Source organism: Cetorhinus maximus, chromosome 17 (genome assembly GCF_964194155.1).
Source record: "Cetorhinus maximus chromosome 17, sCetMax3.hap1.1, whole genome shotgun sequence".
Classification (NCBI taxonomy): Eukaryota; Metazoa; Chordata; class Chondrichthyes; order Lamniformes; family Cetorhinidae; genus Cetorhinus; species Cetorhinus maximus.
In genome coordinates, this window is record NC_135895.1 from 37725395 (window position 1) to 37746405 (window position 21011).

Here is a 21011-nt window from a genome sequence, read left to right on the forward strand (position 1 = left end):
GAGATCGTGGGTTTGGAAGATGCTGATGGAGAAGATGTGGCCAGTTGCTGGAACGTATCTTGCAAATAGTACATATGAAGCTTTGGTGTGAAGTTGGTGGCTGGAGTACCAATCAAGTGAGCTGTTTTGTCCTGGACTGAGTTGAGCTTCTTGTGTTGTTGGAGCTGTACTCATCCAGGCAAGTGGAAAGTAAGCCATCAAACTCCTGACTTGTACCTTTTAGATGGTGGAAAGACTTTGGGGAGTTGAGGTGTGGCACTCCCCACAGGATTTCTAGTCTCTAACCTGCTGTTGTAGTTGCAGCATTTATTTGGCTGGTCAAGCTAAGTTTCTGGTCAATGGTGATCCCTGGAGTGTTGATGGTGGGGGATTCTGCAATGATAATGCCTTTGAATGCAAGGGAAGGTTGTAAGATTCTTTCTTGTTGGAAATAGTCATTGTCTGACAGTTGTATGGCACAAATATTACTTGCCACTTATCAGCCCAAGTCTGAATGTTGTCCATGTCTTGCTGCTTGTGGGCACGGACTGCTCCCGTATCCGAGAAGTAGGGCATGCTTCCAAACACTGCAGTCATCTGCGAAGATCCCACGTCTGACCTTATGATGAAGGGATGGTCGGTGATGAAGCGACTGAAGATAGTTAGGCCTGGAACACTGCCCTGAGGAACTTCTACATGCGGCATCCTGGGGGCTGAGGTGATTGGCCTCTAACAACCACAATCGTTTTCCTTTGTGCTCAGTATGATTTCAGGTTTGATAACTTGGGAGTTGCAAGAAATTTTGAAATTGTAACAGTGCTAGATAAATAGATAAATGATTTTGGGGAGAAAGATGCAGTTATTTGTGAGTTCTAAGCTATGAGAAATAGCTTATTAAACAATTGGGAAAGAATTTTTAAGAATCTGTATACTGCTGAAACTTGTAATCAACTTCATTGTTGTGTATTCTGATTGCAATATTTTAGTGTGGTTACAATTCAGTACATGACAAAAACATACATCTGTTGCGATGCAATGTCCTGCTGCTAGGCTATAACATCAGCTAACATCATTGTGGCTCCCAAAATGGGAAAGTTGATGTTCAACAGGATAGGATGTGGTCTTGTCCTCATGATCTTTCTATTGGTGCACTCAGCAATATTGAGTTATATGAAAAATTAAGTTTTCTTTTATAACTTTTTACCTTGGTCTTGGTTTTAATTTTGTCATGGTATGCAATGGTTATTGACTGTATCATGTTCCAGCTTAACTTGATGCATTGTCGAGCAGTTCAGTTGAGGTTGGAGTTAAATGACTTAATTAAATTCAAATATGCTGTGTTTTTTGTTCAGATGTGTGTCTGATTAGTGATGTTCTGAATTTATTTTTGTTCATATTCACTAATCTCTGGTCACTGTTTCAATTTGTCTTTTTCAAATTGATGCGATAAGGAGCCTGTGATTGACTAGAACTTCTAATGATAAAGGCTATAGAATTTCTGTGAAAAGAGGATTGAAGAACCACTATTTTTTTTATAAGAAGCAATTAATATTTTCTACTATAGAAGTAGTTACCAAAATATAACTATAGTAAATCCTCACTGGAAGTTGTGGTTGCGTTCCTGAAAATAATGACTTTAAATGAAACTATTTTAAGTGAAACATTGGTGCCCACAGGAATCGATGTTAAAACTGGAGTTAGGTTCTGTAGGCCCTTCCTTATCAGAAAAAAACATTAAAACATCATATCCTGTAAGTTGAAATACTTTACACTGCTAAATTTCTACACTGGTAAATGAAATAACTTAAAATAAATTTTAAAATATAAAAGAAACTAACTTTCTACATATAGTACCTCCTGTTTGCCACTGACCCTGCTCCTTGATCCTCCTTGTCAGTGCAGATCCTTCCTCTCACCGATCCTCTGACTTGTGGCCTCTCCTTCTCCTCGATCCTCTTACTTTTGTGGCCTTTTCTCCCCTTCCTCCCCAATTCTCCAACTTGCGACCTGTATCTGTGCCTAACCCACCTTCTCGCCGAACCTCACGCTTCCTGACAACTTCACCGCTTCCCTCTCCTGAACCTGTATTCCTGTTCAAGATCCAGATCTGATCTGATGCTTAAGCTCTGGGGTTGTGAACTAATGAACATGTGAATTAGAAGCGGGAGTAAACCATTTGGCCTCTTGAGCCTGCTCCGCCATTCAATAAGATCATGGCTGATCTAATTGTGGTCTCAATCCCAGTTTCCTTCCTACTCCTATACCCTTTGACTCTCTTGTCAATCAAGAATCTAATTCAGCCTTAAAAGTATTCAATGACCCTGCCTCCACCACTGTCTGGAAAAGAGCATTCCGCAGACTCATGACCCTCAGAGAAAAAATTTCTCCCATCTCCATCTTAAATGGGAGACCCCTTATTTTTAAACTCTGTCCCCTGGTTCTAGTCTCTCCCACAAGGGGAAACATTCTTACAGTATCCACCCTGTCAAGTCCCCTCAGGATCTTCTATGTTTCAATAAAATCACCTCTCTTCTAAATTCCAGTGGATACAGGCCCAACCTGTTCAACCTTTCCTTGTAGGATGACTCCTCATTCCAGGAATAAGTCGAATGGACCTTATCTAAACTGACTCTAATGCAATTATGTCCTTTCTTGAATAAGGAGACCAAAATTGTACACAGTAATCTAGATGTGGTCTCACCAATACCCTATACAGCTGTAGCAAAACATCCCAACTTTTGTATTTTGTTCCCCTTGTAATAAATGACAACATTCTATTTGCCTTTCTAATCTCTTGTTGTACTTGCATACTAACTTCTTGTGATTCAGGTACAAGGACACCCAGAACCCCCTCTACCTCTGTACTTCTGCAATTTTTCCCCATTTCAAAAATATGCTGTTTTCTTATTCTTCCTGCCAAAGTGGACAAGTTCACATTTTCACACCTTATACTCCATCTGCCAAATTTTTGTCCACTCACTTAACCTATCTATATCCCTTTACAAACTGTTTATATCCTCTTCACAACTTATTTTCTTATGGGTCCTGATTGGGCAGAAATGTCAAGCTGGAGCTGTTATAATCGATTGTCTTTTTTCTTAAAATGCTCCCACTCACTGCTTCCCTCTCCTGAACCCTCACTGCGAGCGAGGGCTCAGGAGATGAACAATGAGGCAGGAGGAGGAGCTGCGACAGTCATTTAAAAAAAAATACTTGGTTGTAATAGCCCCGGCTTGGCACTTCTGTGCCCTTGGGACCCGCACTTTCACAACCCTGCAACTTCAGATCGGATCTGGATCTTGAACAGGAATGCAGGTTTAGGAGAGGGAAGCAGTGAGAGAGAGAGTGAGTCAGGGAGCGAGGGGTTCGGCAAGAGCGTGGGTCAGGCATGGGGAGAAGCCTCATGTCGGAGGGCCGGGGAGAAGCCTCATGTCGGAGGGCCAGGGAGAGGCCACAAGTCGGAGGGACGGGGAGAGGCCGCAAGTCAGAGGTCGGGCATTGGGTGAGACTGCTCCAAAATGGCGCCAATCGGGTCACCTGGGAAATTACATTAAAATGAATCTCACGATGTTCAGAGATTACAGGTCCCATTAACTTACTGACGTTAAAGCCAAACAGCATTAAATGGGGCAACTTTAAACAGACTTAGTGTACTGTAAAATGTTTTGTTATTGTTCTGTACTGTTCAATGAATCTATTTGGTAGTTAAAGTCCAAAACAAGATCTAGAGTAATGTTACTTTGCTTTCAATGACTGAGGGCCCCAAGAGGCATGGCATAAAGTCAGTAGCTAAAATAAAACAGTTCTCTGCCATCCTGGGTGCACTCAATACTTTATTGGATATTAAGGCAACTGGAAAGTTCACAAGAACATGCAGTCTCATATTTGGTTGAGATGATAAACTATGGCCACGTATGTCAGTTCAAATAATGTAAGCAACCTTGTGACAGTGTTTGAAGATCATAATCACTAGCAATGACTTTTGTCTGCATAATGCTAACCATGCTTCATTCAGATGATGTTGTTCATAGGGATTTAGCTGTATTCGTACAAGGAATGCGAAATGTTAGCATGCAGGTATGAGGTATAGTAAGCAATTAGTAAGGCAAATGGAATGTTGGCCTTTATTGCAAGGGGACTACAGTACAAGAACATGGAGGTCTTGCTACAATTATATAGAGTTTTGGTGAGACCACACCTTAAGAGTCCTTAGTGCAATTTTGGTCTCCATATCTAAGAAAGGGTATACTTGACTGGGAGGTGGCACTGTGAAGATTTACTAGATTGGTCCCTGGGATGAGAGGGTTGTCCTATGATGAGAGGCTGAGTAAATTGGGCCAATAATCTTAGTTCAGAAGAATGAGAGGGTGACCTCAATGAAACATAAAGATTCTGAAGGAGCCTGATGGGGTAGGCATTGAGAGGTTGTTTCCCCTGGCTGGGGAATCCAGAACACGGGGCCACAGCCTCAAGATAAGGGATGATAATTTATAACTGGGATGAAGAGAAATTTCTTCATTCAAAAGTGTTGTGAAACTTTGAAATTCTCTACCCCAGAATGTTGTGGATGCTCCTTCATTGAGTATATTCAAGACTGAGATCGACTTTTGATATGGGGAACAGGTAGGAAAGTGGAGTTGAGGCAGAAGATTAGCCTGATTGTATTGAATGGTGGAGCAGGCTTGAGGGATTTTATGTTCTACCCTTGCTCCAATTGCTTATGTTTTTATGTTCTTAGGTTATGTTTTTAAAGTATTTCCTTGACTGTAAAGTACATTGGGATATCCTGAGGATAATAATCATGATATAAATGCAAATTATTTAATTTTTTTTTCTGAATAACAGTAGTAGCTTAGTAGATAAGTGATCTTAAAGCTTTGTTTCTAACATTTCTTAATTTAATGACAGGCAGATGTGTTTTCGTACGGCATTATTCTTTGTGAAATTATAGCTCGAGTACAAGCCGATCCTGACTATCTCCCTCGGACAGTGGTAAGGAATGAGTTTTTGATCCTGCTTCTGCTAAGATAAGCAAACAGTAGTTGTCAAAAGTGTTCTGTCACATCTATGGTTTGGCGCTGAACCATTTTTTTTAATCAATAAACTTTGCCTTTAAGAAGTAAGCGTATTTTTAGGAGACTTAAAAATTAGGCATCTTTCTCCTTCATTTGACATGATTATGCAGATGAATGAGATAGCATTCAGTTGGAATACTAATGGGAGTGCTGGTTTTTAAAAATCTGCCAACTTGGATTTTTCTCAGTCGACCAGTGTAGGACCATTTGGTATACTAGCACTGGTTAACTGTGCAGTAGATGTAGAAATTGTGAATACCTCCTGTTTTGTTTGCCAGAGCCATGAGCATTAAAACGATTAATTTGTTGGGTGGGGTGAAATAGCAGCAATGGTTGGCAAACAGCTAGGGATATTGCATGACATGTGCAAGAAGTGTTCACTATTATTACCCATCCACTGTCCTTTCCTGAGTTGTCAGGAAGAGCTGAACCTGTGCAGCAGATCCTATGATGGCTAAGATTACGAAACTACCTGATTGCCATCTGCCCTACTATTATCATTACATTGTTTGTTGCTGTCCCATGTAATTAACTGTTTTGGTGTTCAGTATTAGAAATTAGTAAGAAATAGTGCTAAAGTTAATTGATTTTTACTATTAACATGGAATGCAGATTTTTATATTGCAGATTTTAGCATTCTAACGTTATTGTAGATTTAGAACAAAGAACAAAGAAAAGAACAGGCCCTTCGCCCCTCCAAGCCTGCGCCAATCATATTGCCCGTCAACTAAAACATTTTGCACTTCCGGGGTCCGTATCGCTCTATTCCCATCCTATTCATGTATTTGTCAAGCTGCCTCTTAAACACCATTGTCGTACCTGCTTCCACCACCTCCCCTGGCAGCGAATTCCAGACACTCACTACCCTCTGCGTAAAAAAAACTTGCCTTGCACATCTCCTCTATAGTTTTCTCCTCTCACCTTAAATCTACGTGCCCTAGTAATTGACTCTTCCACCCTGGGAAAAAGCTTCTGACTATCTACCCTGTCCATGCCACTCATAATTTTGTGAACTTCTATCAAATTTAGTTTTCTTTCTGAGCTATAAATCCCCTAAATTGTGAAGTTGATTCCTGGTTTTAGCGAAGAAATATCAGTGCTGCTATGCTGATGGTAGGAATGTATGTAGAGTGCCACAGATTCCATCAATCATAAATCGACAAGTGCTAATTGGAAATTACCTTTAGCTTATAAACCTTTCTAATTATACAGCAAATGTCATGCCTTAAAATATTCATGTTTTAACACATTTGGATACAAATAACTCGCTGAAATGCTTCAAAATTTTATTTGTTATTTTTTGGGTTAGATACTCTGTCTAGGCCAGCATTTATTTTCCATCCCTAGTTACCCTTGAAGATGCTGGGCCTTCTTGAACTTTTGTAGCCTTTGTGGTAAAGCTGCACCAATAAAGTTGTGGCCATTTTTTGACAAAGTTGGTTCAACTTTTGTTCTTGAAAATAAATTAGAACTGTATTTTTACCTAAAATGCTTACTTTTAAAAATATATATATACTTAGTGCAGAAAAGTTTCTGAATTTGTAATGAAAGTATCTGTAGTTCATTATGCAAAGGCAAAATTCAAAAAAAAATTCTGCTCTGTCCTTCAATAAGGTCATCACCCTTACAGTATTGACATGAATAGACAGTATGTAGATTTAGTTAGTCTTTGACGTCTTTCATTCATTAATTATAATCTAAAACCGATTCAATTGTGTATAATTTGTGATTTCATATTTTTATGTCGTATGTAATGTTAAATGTACATCTTGCTTGTCCATACTTAATCTCCTGCAGTATATGCATCTCTTAGTTACTGAATTAATTTTTCCTTTTTTTTTCCCCTCGACCCTTCCATCAAAAACTTAGAACTTTGGATTAGACTACGATGCGTTTCAGAACATGGTAGGGGACTGTCCACCCAGCTTTCTTCAGCTTGCCTTCAACTGTTGCAATGTGAGTAAAGTATGGCAAAATTGAGCTATTTCTTGATAAATGTTGTGGATGAATAAGGGAAATGTTTCTTCTGATCGAAGTCAGTACACAGTTGCTATAATGTTATTTCTGTATCTGATGAGATAGCATTGGCAAAAATTTGCCTTGAGGACTTTTGATAAATGCAAAAGGGCACTGATAAGTGTGGTGGACTGTTCCTATTCTGCCTGAAGTTGTGACCTCAAGTAGATATCATACATCCTTTGCCGTTAAGGATAAAGTATTCTGGGATCTGTCAAATTGCTTAAACAACAATCTTGTACTGTAGAAGAACATGCTCTGATCGATTACTTCAAGAATGCTCCTGCTCTTTGGAAAAGTCTGGGATCAAAAATTTAAACTCATTGTACGTTTGTTACCACTTTCAAAAACACTGCCAGAAATATACTGTAAGTTGGCTAGCACCTGTAGGTAATAACATTTTGGGTATGTATCCTTCATTAGAGTATAACATTAGAAATGCTTTTCACTTGAAAATATATTAAAAAATGATTATCTTACCACTTGCATTTCTCTTTGCTTTATTCCTCAATGAACTTTGGCTTAGATACATTTTTTGCAATTGACTGCAGTGCACAGTGTTGCAAACCATTCATTTTTTATGATGCAAGCAGAATGAGGGGGTTCAATCAGCAGCCTGATATTTTGTTGTTGTTATGCAAATATGGTTGCACACTTTTGTTTTATCGCTGTCATTTATTGAGGAAAAACTGCTGCTGGCTGCCGACCTCCCCCGCCCAACAAAAAACACCTCCATTTTAAAATTCTCATCCCAGTGTCTAAATATCTTAATGGCCTCTGAGAAGGCTACCTCTTGTCTTGTCCCTCTTCCACTTTCTTCACCCTGTAATTGGTGGTATTCCTTCAGCTGACTAGGCTGTAAGCTCTGGAATTCACTCCTGAAACCTTTCCACCTCTTAGAACCATAGCAAAGTTACAGCACAGGAGGCCATTTGCCCCATCTTGTCCATCCAGCCCGAGGACACCCAGGTGCCCTTTCTAATCCCACCTTCCTGCACCCGGTCCATAGCCCTGCAGCTTACAGCACTTAAGGTGCAGATCCAGGTACTTTTTAAAAGAGTTTAGAGTTTCTGCCTCTACCACCAACTTGGGCAGCGAATTCCAGACACCCACTACCCTCTGAGTAACAAGGTTCTTCCTCATGTCCCCCCTACACCTTCTGCCACTTATCTTGAATCTATGTCCCTGGTTCTAGAATTCTCCACCAAGGGAAATAATTTTATCTTGTCCACTCTATCTATTCCCCTCATAATTTTGTACACCTCAATCAAGTCACCTCTCAGCCTTTTTTGTTCTAAGGAAAATAACCCCAACCTATCCAATCTCTCCTCATAGCTACACTTTTCTAACCCTGGCAACATTCTTGTAAACCTCCTCTGCACTCTCTTCAGAGCTATTACGTCCTTCCTGTAATGTGATGACCAGACTGCGCACAATACTCCAGTTGTGGCCTCACCAGTGTTTTATACAATTCCAACATTATATCCTTACTTTTATATTCTATGCCTCTGCCAGTGAAGGAGAGCATTCCATTTGCCTTCTTTGCAACCTTGCCTACTTTAACTGCTGCCTTCAGGGACCTGTGTACTTGTATGCCAAGATCTCTCACTTCATCTACCCCTCTTAGTATATTCCCAGTTATTGTATAATCCCTGTTTGACCTCCCTAAATGTATGACCTCTCACTTCTCTTTGTTAAAATCCATCTGCCACTTTACAGCCCACTCCACCAACCCATCTATATCGTTTTGGAGATTATGGCTATCCTCTACACTATCCACTACTCGGCCAATCTTTGTGTCATCTGCAAATTTCACAGTCGTGTCCCCCATGTTCACGTCCAAATCGTTAATGTATAACACAAACAGCAAGGGTCCCAACACCGAGAACACCACTTGAGACAACTTTCCATTCGCAAGGGCATCCATCGACCATTACCCTTTGTTTCCTGTTACAAGGCCAACCTTTTATCCAGTTTAAAAAACAAAAATAAAAATACCTGGAAAAACTCAGCAGGTCTGACAGCATCTGCGGAGAGGGATACAGTTAACGTTTCGAGTCCGTATGACTCCGCAATAGAACTAAGGAAAAAGAGAGGTGAAATATAAGCTGGTTTAAGGGGGAGTGGGACAGGTAGAGCTGGATAGAGGGCCAGTGATAGGTAGATATTGCCAAAAGATATCATAGACAAAAGGACAAAGAGGTGTTGATGGTGGTGATATTAGCTAAGAAATGTGCTAATAGGTGACATTAAGGGTGGAAAGCAGGAGGAACAAGGTACAGATAGCCCTAGTGAGGATGGGGTGTGGGGAAGGGATCGAAATAGGCTAAAAGGTAGAGATAAAACGATGGATGGAAATACATTTAAAAATAATGGAAATAGGTGGGAAAAGAAAAATCTATATAAATTATTGGGGAAAAGGGGGATCGGAAAGGGGGTGGAGATGGAGGAGAGAGTTCATGATCTAAAGTTGTTGAACTAAATATTCAGTCCGGAAGGCTGTAAAGTGCCTAGTCGGAAGATGAGGTGCTGTTCCTCCAGTTTGCATTGAGCTTCACTGGAACATTGCAGCAGGCCAAGGACAGACATGTGGGCATGAGAGCAGAGTGGTGTGTTGAAATGGCAAGCGACAGGGAGGTCTGGGTAATGCTTGCGGACAGACCGAAGGTGTTCCGCACAGCGGTCACCCAGTCTGCGTTTGGTCTCTCCAATGTAGAGGAGACCGCATTGGGAGCAGCGAATGCAGTAGACTAAATTGAAGGAAGTGCAAGTGAAATGCTGCTTCACTTGAAAGGAGTGTTTGACAGGGCCCTCAACCGTGTCCGGCCCATCTCCCGCGCATCCACCCTCACACCTTCCTCTCCCTCCCAGAACTATGATAGGGTCCCCCTTGTCCTCACTTATCACCCCACCAGCCTTCGCATTCAAAGGATCATCCTCCGCCATTTCCGCCAACTCCAGCATGATGCCACCACCAAACACATCTTCCATCCACCCCACCTGGCGGCATTCCACAGGGATCGTTCCCTCCGGGACACCCTGGTTCACTCCTCCATCACCCCCTACACCGCAACCCCCTCCCACGGCACCTTCCATGCAACCGCAGAAGGTGCAACACCTGCCCTTTTACTTCCCCCCTTCCTCACCGGCCAAAGGCCCAAACACTCCTTTCAAGTGGAGTAGCATTTCACTTGCACTTCCCTCAATTTAGTCTACTGCATTCGCTGCTCCCAATGCGATCTCCTCTTCACTGGAGAGGCAAAATGCAGACTGGGTGAGCGCTTTGCGGAACAGCTTCGGTCTGTCCGCAAGCATGACGCAGACCTTCCTGTCACTTGCCATTTCAACACACCACCCTGCTCTCATGCCCACATGTCCATCCTTGGCCTGCTGCAGTGTTCCAGTGAAGCTCGACACAAACTGGAGGAACAGCACCTTATCTTCCGATTAGGTACTTCACAGCCTTCCGGACTGAATATTGAGTTCAACAACTTTAGATCATGAACTCTCTCCTCCATCCCCACCCCCTTTTTTCCAATAATTTATATATATTTTTCTTTTCCCACCTATTTCCATTATTTTTAAATGTATTTCCATGCATTGTTTTATTCTACCTTTTAGCCTATTTCGATCCCTTCCCCTCACCCCACCCCTACTAGGGCTATCTGTAACTTGATCATCCTGCTTTCTACCCTTAATGTCACCTATTAGCACATTTCTTTGCTAATATCACCACCTTCAACACCTCTTTATCCTTTTGTCTATGACATCTTTAGGCAATCTCCACCTATCACTGGCCCCCTATCCAGCTCTACCTGTCTCACCCCCCCTTAAACCAGCTTATATTTCACCTCTCTTGTATTTTTCCTTAGTTCTGTTGAAGAGTCTTACGGACTCGAAACGTTAACTGTATTCCTCTCTGCAAATGCTGTCAGACCTGCTGAGTTTTTCCAGGTATTTTTATTTTTGTTTTTGTTTTGGATTTCCAGCATCCGCAGTTTTTTGCTTTTATCCAGTTTGCCACATTACCCTGAATCCCATCGGCTTTTACTTTCCTGACCAATCTGCCACGTGGGACCTTGTCAAATGCCTTGCTAAAATCCATGTACACAACATCCACTGCACTACCTTCATCAACCCTTCTTGTCACTTCCTCAAAGAATTCAATCAAATTTGTGAGGCAAGACCTTCCTTTAACAAATCCATGCTGACCATCCCTGACTAGTCCATGCCTTTCCACATGATAGTTAATCCTATCTCTCAGGATTGATTCTACTAATTTGCTTACCACCAACGTAAGACTAACTGGCCTATAATTGTTTGGCATTTCCTTTGATCCCTTTTTAAACAATGGAACTATGTTTGCATTTCTCTAGCCCTCCAGTACCTCCCCTGTATCGAGTGAGTACCTCCCCTGTATCTAGTGTATCTCTTCTCCTTTAAGACCCTCCTTAAAACATGTTTTATTGGTGAAATGTTTGGCCACCTGTCTTAATGTCCCTTTCTTTGGCTGGGAGTCAGATTTTGTGAGGTTATGCCCCTGTGAAGTTTCTCTTGACGATTTACCCCAACATGCCATATAAATGCAACAGTATGCATCACAACTGTGGAACTCTTTGAAGTGATGTACATTCAACACCACAAAGCAAACTAACTGGTCTGTACGCCACATGGGCTTCCTTTCACTTTAATTGCCTTTTCCCATCTTGCTCTTGTATGGCTCTATTTTCTTCAGGTGTGCATCGAGCCTCCCCTTCAATACTCAGTGTTGATTTGTACTAACTTTTTCTTTGAGCCTGTTTGGTTTTCCCTTGCCACAAAATTGAAAAGACAAATTATTTTTGCATTGTTGGCCCACAGCAGTCTCTTTAAGTTCTGCGAGTTAAGCCATGGAAGGAATTGAAAAAGCAGAACAAACCATGCACAGTGCATGGTCCACTCTGTCCAGTTTCTGTCCTGTTTCAGAGTGAGTACTGTAATCTGGCATTAGGCTCTTTCTTCGCCAGTATGATACTGGATATATTTTGGACGCCCTTATGACATAGAGCACATTTATATCCAGGAAAGAAGTATATTTAATCAGTATGTTTAATCTGAGACTTATTAGGTAATTTAAATGACTAATGTCATCCTCCTAAATAAATGGTTAAAAAGCACCTGTAAATTCTTATTATTGGCTATCCCTTACTGGTGAAGATGATTGTCTTCCATGATCGGCTGATTCGGGATCTGCAGACATTATGGCACGTAGGGCATTTGTTGTCATGTGGAAAGCCTGGTCAAGTATTATCAGTTTGCGTCATGGCGCGTTCTTTGTGCTGCTCTCGCTTTTCCCCCATGTCGTCCATTGTAGGGTCTCAAAATACTGGGATCCTTCCCACAGACACTACTGCCTTCTGGTTCATTCCAAGGCAGTGGTCTCCCAGGAGTTGATGTCAAGATTGCATTTCTTCATGTTGGCTTTCAGCATATCCTTGAAGTGCTTCTTCTGCCCTCCTCCGGTGCACCTGCCCTGACTGAGCTGGGAGAAGACGACCTGGTATCTGACATCGAACTATATGTCCAACCCAACTAAGCTAATGATCATAGCCTCGATGTTTGTGATACCTGCTTGTGAGAGGACACTGATGGTTCGTCTGTCCTCTTATTTAATATACAAGATCTTCCATAGGCAATGTTGATGCTGTGACTCCAATGCTTTGAGGTGTACCCTATACATTGTCCATGTTTCAGCCTCATATAGTAAAAAGTGAATCATGATGACACAGTAGACTATGAGCTTGGTTTCAGTTTTGATGTCCCGATTTTCAAACTTTTGCTTCCTCAGGTGGCCAAAGGCTGCACCAGCAGATTTCAGGCAATGCTGGATTTCTCCATCAATGTCCGCCTTCTGTTAAAAATAACTTCCAAGGCACTGGAAGTGTTCCACATTTTCCAGGCACTCGTGAATCCTAATCAATGGAGCTGGGCCTTGTGCATTTGGAGCTTGCTGATTGAGGACTGTGAATGTTAAATGTCAGTCCCATCTTCTCATGCCTCAGTAAATATGCCAGCGATTCTCTGGAGATCTGTTTCTGATACAGCACTTCAGCATCATAAGCGTATTGAAGCTCAATTACTGTAATTTTGATGGTTCCTGAATACTGCAGTTGGGTGTGTCCATAACACAAGACAATTATCTACAAGTAATTAAGTTCAATGTAGTAAAAGGATTTGACATTCAGAATTCCAGGACTCCAGTCATCTGTTTAATTAACTGATTAATGCAGCTGGGGTAAGCCATTAGCAACACCACTTCTGAGTTCCCTGTTTTGCCTTTGTACTTGCACAGGCATAATCAGCTTACTTTTCATGGAGATTTTGGAATAAGTTTGCAATGAGAAGATTGTGTAAATTATGGTGGAAGTTGTAGATAAAAATCTGGATTATTATCTTCAACAGTATTACATTTTAATCACTAGTTTCTTGCTGTTCTCTCATGTTTACTTCCCTTGTGTGCTCAGGTTCATTTTCCATTGCTAGATCTAGCAGTGCTCTCTCCCTTTGGGCTTCTTACATATCGAGTCAGAAAGGTGTCTTGTATATAATAAATGCTCCATCCCCTTCTCCCCTTTTACTTCTCCCTGCCAGTTTTTTTGGGCATAGTTACCCATTTCATACGTTTCTTGACATGAACACGCCCTTTCCACTATTAAGTGATCCGTAGCTGACCTCTAATGGTGTGACCAAATCCCTTCCTATTCTGCGATATTTTGTTTCTATCTTTTTGTTATTCGTGTCCTTTCTTGCTAGTCATTGCTATTTCTGATCATCATACCCCACCATCTCTTTTTTACCCCTATCATTTCAATGTAAATTATAACCCATAATCGCTATAATAATAGCTTGGATTTATATAGTGCCTTTAACATTATAAAATGCCTCAAGGTGTTTCACAGCAATGGTATCAAACAAAATTTGACACAAGTAGACTCATAGATGTCTATAGCATAGGAAGGAGGCCATTCGGCCCATCCTGTCAACGCCAGTCATCAAAGATCTGCCTTACACTAATCCCATTTTCCAGCGCTTGGCCCATAGCCCTGGAGGCTATGGCAATGCTAGTGAATATCTAAATACTTCTTAAATGTTTTGAGAGCTTCTGACTCAACCACCTTTCAGCCAATGAGTTCCAGGCTCCCACCACCCTCTGGGTGAAAATATTTCTCTTCAACTCCCCTCTTAGCCTTCTGCCTCATACCTTAAATCTATGCCCCCTAGTTATTGACCCCTCTACTAATAGAAAAAGTGCCTTCCTATCCACCTTATTTATGCCCCTCAAAATCTTATACACCTCTATCAGGTCCTCTCTCAATCTTCACTACTCCAAGGAAAACAACCCCAGCCTATCCAATCTTTCCTCATAGCTCAGACCCTCCAGCCCAGGCAGCATCCTAGTAAATCTCTTCTGCACCCTCTCCAGTGTAATTACATCCTTCCTATAATGTGGTGACCAGAACTGCACGCAGTACTCCAGTTGTGGCTTAACCAGCATTTTATACAGTTCCAGCATAACCTCCCTGCTCTTGTCTTTATTAGCCGAGGCACAGAATACAAGTATCCCATATGCCTTTTTAACCGCTTTATCTACCTGCCCTGCAACCTTCAGGGATCTATGGATATGCACACCAAGATCCCTCTGATCTTCAGTACTTTCCAGAGTCCTACTATTCATAGTGTAATCCCTTGCCTTGTTAGTCCTCCCCAAGTGCATCACTTTTCTGGATTGAACTCCATTTGTCACTGCTCTGCCCACCTGATCAGCCCATTGACATCCTCCTCCTGTTTACGGCTATCCTCCTCACAATTTACCACTCTACCAATTTTTGTGCCATCTGCCAACTTCTTGATCGCACCCCCTACATTTAAGCCCAAATCATTCATGTACACCACAAACAGCAGGGGCCCCAGCACCGAGCCCTACCGAACCCCGCTAGGATCAGACTTCCAGTTGCAGAAATGTCCCCCTACCATCATCCTCTGCTTTCTGCCTCTCAGCCAATTTTGGATCCAGTGTGCCACTTTGCCTTGGATCCCGTGGGCTCTTACTTTCTTGACCAGTCTGCCATGAGGGACCTTATCAAAAGCCTTGTTAAAGTCCATGTAGACCACATCAAATGCATTACCCTCATCAACACTCCTGGTTACTTACTCAAAAAAATTCAATCAAATTTGTCAAACACAACCTCCCCTGAACAAATCCATGCTGACTATCCCTGATTAATCCATGTCTCTCCAAGTGCAGATATATTCTGTCCCTCAGAATTCTTTCTAGTAACTTTCCCATCACTGAGGCAGACTGACTGGCCTGTAATTTCCTGGTCTATCCCTTCCTCCCTTTTTTAATAATGGAACAATGTTAGCAGTCCTCCAGTCCTCTGGCATCTCACCTGTGGCCAGTGAGGATTTGAAAATTACTGCCAGGGCCTCTGATATCTCTTCCCTTGCCTCCCTCAACAGCCTGGGATACATCTCATCCAGGCCTGCGGATTTATCCACTTTTAAGGCTGCTAAACCTGCTAGTACCTCCTCTCTCTCTCTCTCTCTGTTAATTTGCTCTAATATTTCATAGTCCTGCACCGTGATGTCTATATCTGCGTTGTCCTTTTCCATTGTGAAGACTGACACAAAGTATTCATTGAGGATTGCAGCAATGTCTTCTGGTCTATGGTCTCTAATTGGCCCTACTCTTTTCCTAGTTATTCTCATGCTCTTTATATAATTAAAAAACTCCTTTGGGTTTTCCTTTATTCTACCCACCAATGCTTTCTCATGCACTCTCTTAGCTTTCCTAATTTCCTTTTTAATTTCCCCTCTGCACTTTTTATACTCCTCTAAGGACTCTGCCATATAGAGTCCTCAGTATCTGCCATTAGCTTCTCTTTTTTTCTTAATCCTAACCTTTATGTCCCTTGACATCCAGGGTTCTCCAGACTTGGTCCCCCGGCTTTGTCTTTATGGGAACATATTTGCCCTGTACTCTCACTATTTCCTCCTTGAATACCTCCCACTGCCCTGACAGTTTTATCTGCAAGTAGCTGCTCCCAGTCTACTTGGGCCAAATCACATCTCATCTTAGTAAAATTAGCCTTTCCTCAGTTTAGAACTTTTATTCCTGCCCAACTGTATCCTTTTCCATAACTATCCTAAATCTAACTGAGTTATGGTCACTATCTCCAAAATGCTCTCCTACTGATATGCCTTCCACCTGCCGGGGCTCTTTTCCAATATTAGGTCCAGAACTGCCACCTCCCTTGTTGGGCTTTCTGTGTACTGGCTAAAAAAGTTCTCCTGGATGCAACTTAAGAATTTTGCTCCCTCCCTACCTTGCACACTAAAACTATCCCAGTTAATGTCTGGGTAGTTAAAATCCCCTACTGTTACTGCCCTATTATTCTTCTCTGAAATTTGATTACACATTTGATCCTCTACCTCTCCCTGACTGTTTGTTTGGGGGCCTATAGTACACACCCAACAGTGTGTATGCCCCTTTTGTACTTTTTTCCTTCTACCCATATGGCTTCATTTGATGACCCTTCCAAGATATCATCTCTCCTTACTGCTATAATTGATTCCTTGATCAATATTGCAACTCTTCCTCCTCTTCTATACCCCTCTCTCTATCTCGTCTGAATACCCTATAACCAGGAATGTTGAGCTGCCAATCCCGCCCTTTTAGCCAAGTGTCAGTCATAGCTATGATATCATACCCTCACATCCCTATCCGTGTCCTCAGCTCATCTGTCTTACTCCTCAGGCTCCTTGCATTAAAGTATATTCCAATTAGCCTTACTAAACTCACTACTTTCTTATCTAGCCTGTGTTTCCTCTGCCTTCCAGACTCACTTCCTAGCGTTTTAACTTCTAATTCCACCTCAGCTTCTCTCCCCTCTGAACTACTTTTCAGGATCCCAACCCCCTGCCAATTTAGTTTAAGTCCTCCCCAACAGCATTGGCAAACCTCCCCGCAAAGATTTTGGTCCCATTCCTGTTCAGATGTAACCTGTCCAACTTCTACAGGTCCTGCCTTCCCCAGAAATGATCCCAATGTCTCAGGAATCTAAAGCTCCCCCTTCTGCACCATCCCTTCAGCCACGCATTCATCTGCTCTGTCCTTTTGTTCCTATACTCACTACTGCATAGCACTGGGAGTAATCCGGAGATTACTACCTTTGAAGTCCTGCTGTTCAGTTTCCTACCTAACTCTCTAAAGTCTGCTTACAGGACCTCATTTCTCTTTCTCCTCATGTCATTGGTCCCAACATGGACCATGACCTCTCGCTGTTCCCCCTTCAGAATGTCAGAATGTTCCGTAACGTTCTTGACCCTGGCACCCGGGAGGCAACACACCATCCTGGAGTCACATCTAAGGCCGCAGAAGCGCCTGTCTACTCCCCTCTCTAACAAATCCCCTACCACTATTGCCCTTCACACTTCTTCTTCCTGTCCTGAGCAGCTAGACCCCCACACAGTGCCATTCCTTTGCTGCTCTGGTTGGCCTCCACAGAAGAACCGTCACTCTCACCATTTTCCAAGGCCGAAGTAGTGGGTACACAATGCCCATTGAACATAACGAGTTTCTACAGTTTCTCCTGTGTCCATAAGGTACCCCCTATTCTTTAAACATAAGCCACCATTCCTCATCCTGCACAGGTATTTTGACATACAGAAAATAATCAAAGATTTTAACGGAATGCTGGCCTTTTATATACAGAGGAATAGAGTATAAGGGGTAAAAACTGAAAGTGCTTGAAAAAGTCAGCAGGCCTGGCAACATCTGTGGAGAGAAAGATAGAGTTAATGCTTCAAGTCCGAAATGACTCTTCTTCAAAACAGTCTTATTGGACTTGAAATGACATTTCGAGTCCAATATAACTGTTCTGAAGAAGAGTCATTTCGGACTTGAAGCATTAACTCTATCTTTCTCTCCACAGATGTTGCCAGACCTGCTGACTCTTTCCAGTACTTTGGTTTTATTTCAGATCTCCAGTGTTTTGCTTTTATATTAGAATATATGGGGTCTTCAGCTATACAAGCCCCTCCTTAGATCGTGCCTGGATTACAGTTTTGGGCACCATTCCTTAGGGAGGACATATTGACCTTTGAAGGAATGCTGAGCAGGTCTACCAGGATGATACCTGGACTCCAAGGTCCAAATTACAAGGAGAGATTTCACAAAGTAGGGTTGTATTCCCTGGAATTTTAAAGGTGGTTACAACCTTTGATCTGGTAGCAATAAGAAAATTTGCAATTTCTTTAAAATGTATGTGCAATCTGCAATTGTTTTTTTAAGAATGTTTGAAAAGAACTTTTAAGAGTTTGCATCAATTGTAAAGGGATCACTTGTAATTTTCTTGAATAATAAGAAATACTGGCCCGTGTAACCTGGTGACCCTTGACCTGGAAGCAGTACAAACCAGAAGGAAGTTGAGGCAGAGGGGCAAACAGAGAAAGCACAGCTACAAGGAGCCGTATGCATGTGTAATACACTTAAACAGGACAGAAAGCTGAAGACAAGGCTAGAGGAGGGATTGTGAATTGGACAATTTTACTGCTGCTGCTTCAGTTTTGTCTCAGATGACCAAACTGTTTAACAGGGTTTATTAAAGGGATCGGATAAAGAAATCTCTGGGGATCTGTGCTATCAAGACTGTTGTGAAACAATTTTGGCGACAACTTTTTCTGGGGACTTCGCTTGGAATATGACTGCTGGTGAACTCCAGGGCTGAATTGATTGAGTGGGAAAGTGAAAGATCCTATGTACCAGAGGCCAAGTTAGGGAAACTTTTGAACTGCATGTGGTACCACATGTCTGAGAGGAGTGATGTAGGTGATTGTGATTATATAAGATGTATTTTGCTATATTGACTATTTAAAGTGAAATTTATCTTTTATTTGAAATATAATTTGTTATTTCATGTTTAGTTTTCATTGGTTCTGATTCATGGTAAAGTATAAGTTACAAATAGTGAAATCTTGGTAATTCCTTCATTTGGTGTTGTTTGGTAAATTTGGTTATTTTGGTTTCCAGTTCCCCCACAGGGATTGTAACAAGATTAAGAGGTGATTTGATTGAAGTTTGCAAACTATTAAGGGAAATGGGAGAAACTATTTTTGTTAGTTGATGAGTCTAGGACCAGGGGTCATAGTATAAAAATTAAAGCTAGATCTTTCAGGAGTGAAATTAGGAGACACTAGTTCGGAATTCTTTTCCACCAATGACAACTAATGCTAGATGAATTCTTAATTTTAATACTAAGATTGATGAATTTTTGTTAGCCAAAAGTATTAAGGGATGTGGGGCAAGGATGGGTACTTGGAGTTATGTCATAGATTAACCATGATTTCATTGAATGGCAGAAGGAGTTTGAGGGGCTAAATGGCCTAGTCTTGTTTTATGTCTAGCTGTATTGACTTGAGGTGTATTTTCAGGGATTCCATAGGAATCTGTATAAAATATTTGATCCATGCTGTATGTGTCTTGAGTGTATTAATAGTGTATTGTTGACAGAAGTGGAACATAATATTTTGTGAATAACATTACCATTAAAGAATGAAAGTATTTAATTATAGATGACTTAATTTTAACATGTTGAAGATTTACATCATTTGAAGTACACAGAGCAGCTATAATGGAACCTGCATGGAACAGTCATTCAGAGGTGTACTCTTCCCTGGTGTCAAAATCAGCAGTTAAAAATTGGTAGTGTTAAACATATGAAGAATCTTATACATAGAATCTAAATTTGGATATTATTTAGGTAAAATGAACTTGTGCAGAAGATAACCATTTGGACCACCATGGGTGGCAGAGCAAAGAAAAATGAAATCTATTGCCCTGCTGTCTCACCATAGCTTTTGGTTGTTTCAAATATGTATTGATTTGTCCTTTCTCAGCTAAACTGGTATCTCCTTTAAACATTACAACTCCGTGGGTAAAGAAACTTCTAGCCTCTTTGCTTGCTTTCTTAAAGATTTTTAAATTGATGACCCTTCACTGCCTCCCCAGTTAAGAGAAAATGGATTTTCTTTCACCCTATCAGAACACTTCATAATTTTAAAAATCTTCTGTTGAGTTTCTTTTTCCCTCTGGTGGAATCAGCCCCAGACCTCAAAGCTCTCCTTATAATTTATCATCCTGGTGAATCTAACATTGCCTTGTACAATTTATCATCACCTCACAGTGGCAGTAAATATATATCCCTGATATACCCAATGCCTTTGATGGAACCTACTTTATACTAATACTTTACTAATGGGACATTAGTGAAATTTAAAATGAATAATGTGAAAAAGTAAAGTTGTTCTCACTTTAGATTTTGTCTATATAAGCTAACGGATTTCAAATATAAACCATTAACTGTGAAATGCTTTGTGGTGGCTGAACATGAAATGTTAGTTTTTTTTCTTCAGATGGATCCAAAGCTCCGTCCGTCCTTTCCAGAAATAGTAAAAATGATAGAAGAGATTATGCAACACCTACAAGATGAGGGCCAAGAGAGATCTGTTAACAGTGAAGAAGTTAGAGAGACCAAGCCAATTAATCTTCAGAAAAGTAAGCATTAATTTTTTTTAATTGTCCAGATTGTCAAATAGATGCCTTACTTTTAAGTAAAAATCAGAGGCTGTTGAGTGCCATGATAATGTGTTAATAATGGGAGTTGAATTTTTACTGCATTATTTTGAACTATATAGAGCAATGATATTGGATCCTACTATTGAAAAAATCCAGTTCATAAATCCATAAATGCAATGGGTTAGAGTTTGCACTAGTATTATCAGCACAAAATAGGTGAAATTGCTGAACCGGCACAAAAAATTCGGGAATCTTGAACTGAGATTACGTCAAGCATAATAGAGCTCAGTGATCTTTAACGCTAGTTTAAAAATAATTTCTGCCAG

At 41.1% G+C, this 21011-nt stretch overlaps 1 protein-coding gene across 6 annotated transcripts in view; it reads left to right on the plus strand.

The window, feature by feature from the left end:
• Window positions 1-21011, plus strand: part of tesk2 (testis associated actin remodelling kinase 2) — a 122665-nt gene that overhangs the window by 84306 nt on the left and 17348 nt on the right. For all 6 annotated transcript variants that reach the window (XM_078561000.1, XM_078561003.1, XM_078561004.1 and 3 more), the window contains 3 exons: window positions 4888-4971; window positions 6924-7010; window positions 20523-20664. In XM_078561000.1, the coding sequence (XP_078417126.1) occupies window positions 4888-4971; window positions 6924-7010; window positions 20523-20664 (313 nt within the window). The remainder of the gene's footprint in view (window positions 1-4887; window positions 4972-6923; window positions 7011-20522; window positions 20665-21011) is intronic.